The 4732-nt window shown below is 46.2% G+C and overlaps 1 protein-coding gene across 1 annotated transcript; it reads right to left on the reverse strand.

Annotated features, from left to right (window-relative positions):
• Positions 1 to 367: 367 nt before the first annotated feature.
• Positions 368 to 3008, reverse strand: amy2a (amylase alpha 2A). Its single transcript, XM_037277053.1, has 8 exons — positions 2786 to 3008; positions 2226 to 2570; positions 1917 to 2147; positions 1471 to 1604; positions 1148 to 1370; positions 947 to 1068; positions 701 to 826; positions 368 to 627 (listed from the first exon to the last, which is right to left on the reverse strand). The coding sequence occupies exons 1-8, from the start codon at positions 2954 to 2956 to the stop codon at positions 438 to 440; spliced, it is 1542 nt and encodes a 513-aa protein (XP_037132948.1). The 5' UTR covers positions 2957 to 3008; the 3' UTR covers positions 368 to 437.
• Positions 3009 to 4732: the final 1724 nt, after the last annotated feature.

Consider the following 4732-nt stretch of genomic DNA (forward strand, 5'->3'; position numbering starts at 1 on the left):
GCTTGGTGGTAGCAAGGTTGCCTTCCAATGGAGATTACCAACAGCCTCGTAGTTGACCTGATGTCCAAATTTTTTTTTGTGCGATAATTTGACACTAAATGGTAAAAAATGACAGTTGGCGTCCTCACCATTCAAGCCCCTCTGCAGCCATCGACATGCTAGAAAGGTTTAAATCACTCTGAGAAACATCCGTCCATACTTGATTTCAAGACCGTGGACAGAAACCTTAATACCCGGTGAAAACGCAAAAGTAACACCAAAGCGCCAGAGCATCTTTTTGACCCACCCCCCACCCTTGTAACACCAAACCATGTCTGCTAACATGAAATCCAGTAAAGACACCAGAACAGAAAAGGAGGAGTCGGCAGAAGAGAGCCTTTCACCACAAAGCCCCTTTAATGGCACTTGAGTTCATAGCTCGCGATAGTCTGTTCAATTTACAGTTTGGATTCGGCGTGAATTGCCACAAAGTTGTCCTCGTCTCGGGTGCTGATCCGGAATTGGGCGCGACCGTCGTCACCGACCTGGATCATTTTTCCCGTGCACCTGTCTCCCTCCTTTTGGCCAGAGATGACGTCGCAGTAGGTGCCGCCGGGCATGCCAGTGTTCAGGGTCACGTCCAGGTCCCTGAAGATGAAAGACAAAAGCTGTTGTGGTCCGGATTGGTCGACTGCAGTCCAAAAACGCTGGCGAGCTTTACCAGTTGTCATTGTTAAAGACGATGAAGCCCCGATTACCGCGGCCAAAGGCGACCTGGTTACCCTGGTTGTCCCACCAGTTGCTATGAGGCTGTCCGTTGACCACGTTGCGGAAAATGACCATGTTCCTGAAGGAAAGAAGAGCCATCACTATTTGTTTTGATTATGAGCAGCAAAAACAGACCCAAGATGATCTGTCATTGTGGAAAAGCAGCACAAGACTATGTTAAAATCCAGAATTTCCTCACTTGATCTGTCGCCATCTGTGCTCACACACCCATCCATCCCCGCAGGTCTGATCGGGGTTGATGGTAACAGACTTGGTGCTTCCGTCGCTATGACTCGGTGGCCCAATCCAGTCGTTCTGATCCTGAGCGTGCAACGTGAATCCTTCAGGCTTAGATGGATCAACAGCGAGGTGGCAAAAATCACGGTTGATGAGTGAGAACCTTTCCATTGACGATGTGGCGGTTCCAGCGGAAGCTCGACATGACCCTGGTTACGCCGTAAGGGTGGGCCAGCATGTACCCCATGGCCATCTTGTAGAGTCTCGGATCCCAGAAAGTAATGATGGACGCCCCGCCTGCGCCGTGGCCTCGCTGGTTGTCGTGGTTATCGATGAAGACGACGGCGTCGCCGTTGGGCATGAAACCCCAGCCTTCGCCCCAGTTTCTACAAATAAAAAATGAGGCACGGTGCCGCACTGGTTAGCGCATCCGCTTCACAGTTCAGAGGTGCCGGTTTGATTCCGGCAGTCCTGACTGTGGCGCACCTTGTGTAGCACAACTTCTCTCCGTGCCATTTTCGGAAAACGGTTCCTAGCTTTGCGCCGTATTTGAACTCGGTCACTCGTCCGAGTTGGGTGTACTCGCGCGATGAGATAGACTCGCCTCCGAGGTCGATAACCTGTAGAGGCCAAAGGACAAATAGTTTGAATTAGCCGTGCAGTGTTTAAACCACAGTTTTCATTCCCATAATCTTTAATTCGAGATTTTTATTCAGGGTTTGGTTCTACAGTTGGGGACTCGCAGAGTTGTGTTTGAGTGCAAAGTTGTTGTACAGGCTGCAGTGTGTTTACGCGCGACTTGTTTGACTAAAAGCTGGATTTATACAACATCAGTTCAACTGACAACCAGATGGCACGTGCGTCACTCCACAAGCCTCGTCAGTCCGATTGTACGAGTCAAAATGAAGCCATTGAGATGAAGTCTTTAGTACCTCCTGGAAAATGAAGGGTTTGGAGCCTTCTGCAAACCATTTGGTGCTGAGGTTGTGCAGACGACTATAGACGGCATCCAGGTCTCCAGGCCACATGTGCTTGCAGGCGTCCACCCGGAACCCGGCCACGCCCATGTCGATTAGCTCGTTCATGAACTCTGCCACCTTATCTCGGACGTACTTCTTCTCCAGTGCGAGGTCCAGAAGGCCCACCAGGCGGCAGTCACGCACCTAGAGAAAGAAAAAGATGATTCAGCAATTCTGGATTTTACTGTCGGAACCGTGTTTGTTAAATTTTATACGCCGCACCTGATTAGCATCCCCGTAGTTCTCGATTTCACCGCTGTTCGTCCTGCATTTGTGGTCGTTGAAGTCCCAGCTGCTGAAGGGCACGTCGGGGAAGTTCTTGGTGCTGGCGCTGAACCAGGTCCCGCATGACGAGTGGTTCCCCTCGCCGCCGGCCGACCCACACATGTGGTTGATGACGGCGTCCACGTAGATGTTGACCCCGACATTGTTGCACCTCTTCACCATGTCTCGCAGCTCACGCTCATCACCGGACCTGGAGCACAGGTTGTATCCCACCGGCTGGTACCTCTGCCACCATGGCCTCCATGGATTGTTCAGTACGATGTGCTCGTTGGGAGGTGAGATCTAAGCGGACATGTGGAAAGGAAATGATGATTGGACAAGGAGACAAATTACGCGCTGTCACGTTTTCTGTCCAGTGGGCTGTAATGTAAAATTTCAAGAGTTGTCAAAGAGAAATAAAAATTTTCACAAACCACCGCGCCTGAGGAAAAACAGCTAATCAGACATAGAAAGTGTGGCTGATAAGGTGTCAATTATTGGAAATTGTCGTGGGGTACCTGAACTCCCCCGAAACCATTGGGCCCCAGAAAGCGCTCGCACTCGGCCGCGATGTCCTCCCAGCGCCACTCAAAGAGGTGCACCATGGCCGTCCTGCCGTGCCGGAGGTGTGGATGGTGCTGCGCGGCAGCGAGCCCCCACAGCAGCACCCACGCGATGAACCACTCCATGCCTTCTGGAGTATTTTTTTTTTTTAAAAAAACACAAGTGCAAACAACGCTCCTGTATTTGTATACTTTTTCTCCCCCTCGAGGGAACCAATGGGATGGTTGGTAAATAAAGCATCAGGTGGGTTTGTCAGCTGCTTTCTTTCTCACGCTGAAACTGTTGCTGTTATGAAACAAGACAGATTTTCCCTGTGGGAAAGTCAAATTTGTGTTTTAGTATGTCCGATTACCTCCCATTTCTGGAAAAGTAGTTTCTCGGAGTGGGGTAAATAACTTCAGTGTTGAACGTATGACTCGGTTATGATGTGGCTGCCAAATAGTCCTTAGGCCTAGCCATTCACGTTAATGGGTCAATCATAATTATAATAATAATGATACAATGATCATGCAGTGATAAACGGTTCCATCAAATGTTTCAGCAAATTTGAACGCCTTGTCATACAAGGTTGTAAAATAAAGAGCCCTGGAATCTGACCCGAAATAGTTACGAGAAGCTTGTCTTTGAAGTTGCCCCACCCCATTTTGTTGGTTTCCTCATAATGTCCAATGCTATCAAATGTCATACTTTGTAACATGGTGATTGTTTGAGGCATGTGTACTCCTGCAGCTGTTTGCATTGGATGTGAGCCCATATTGATCTTAGTCACTGAGTAAATTAATCGTGTTCCTGTGACATGCAACACACTAACTGTCTTTAAACGTGCAATTGACTTGTTGTGCTTTAAATATATTTTTATTCATTATTATTATTATGGGTGAAAGAGATAAGACTGAGTCTCACTCGTTTTCACCTTTCTGATATGTTGTGCAGATGTCACACGTGACTAGAATTTGAGAAATATGACAAAAACTCTATGAAAATCTGAAAGTGTTTTCGTTTGATTTGATATGAATAATTTGGACCAAAAAGCTAATTGAAACATATTAAGAGGACTATAAGAGTACAGAGGAAAGGTTGATGCAAGTGGACCGTGCCGCTTCATTCCATTCCATTCGACTGCCGGAGACTGGAAAAGTTGTCAGAAAGAAAAAAAAAAATCAGCTGGAGTCAATTTTCTGATCATCTTTCACATGAGTCTGCAGGAAAAGGGAACGACACTCTTTTGCTTTCATGCGCTTCACTTCTTACGTTGTATTTCAGTTATTGAGTCGTCTTTTCGACATGCACCTTTTGTTTTTTTTCCCCAGTTGTTTTTTACTTCACTATTTTCTTTAGTTTCCTTTTCTTCTTTAATTTAAATATCATGTATTTTTAAAGTAGTATTTAAAACTATATTCACATCTCTTTATTCACCATTTAGTGTGTATAAAGTAACATAACATGTGACCTAGTTGGCTTCATTGAGTAGGCCCTTTGGTGGGAATGAACAAACAGGCCTTGAAGGACATCTAGGAAGTTTCTCCTGGAGATTTTCCTTTAGGTAATATGGAGAAAAATGGTTGTTCTTGAGGGTGCACTTGCAGGTTCTCCTCACTAGAGGGCTGTCTCAGGTTTGGCCTGGATGGCGTTCTCTTCAACCCTCCATGGAAACCTCTGAAGGTTACTGACCTATAATCCAGTATTTGACATAGTTCTGTGTATTATGTGCAATGTCCTACAGTATATATCCTAGTAAATGCAATATAATCCCAAATGTTAGGATCCTATTTTGCTATGCAAATGCTGTATGTCAACATGATACGCTATGTGTTTTAATATGAACTGCCCCCCCATCGCAGGCTTCAAAATCTCAATTTTTTTTTCTTCAGTTCATAACTGTTGTTCACCCTCATGTTTAA

Source organism: Syngnathus acus, chromosome 17 (genome assembly GCF_901709675.1).
Source record: "Syngnathus acus chromosome 17, fSynAcu1.2, whole genome shotgun sequence".
NCBI classification, from domain to species: Eukaryota; Metazoa; Chordata; class Actinopteri; order Syngnathiformes; family Syngnathidae; genus Syngnathus; species Syngnathus acus.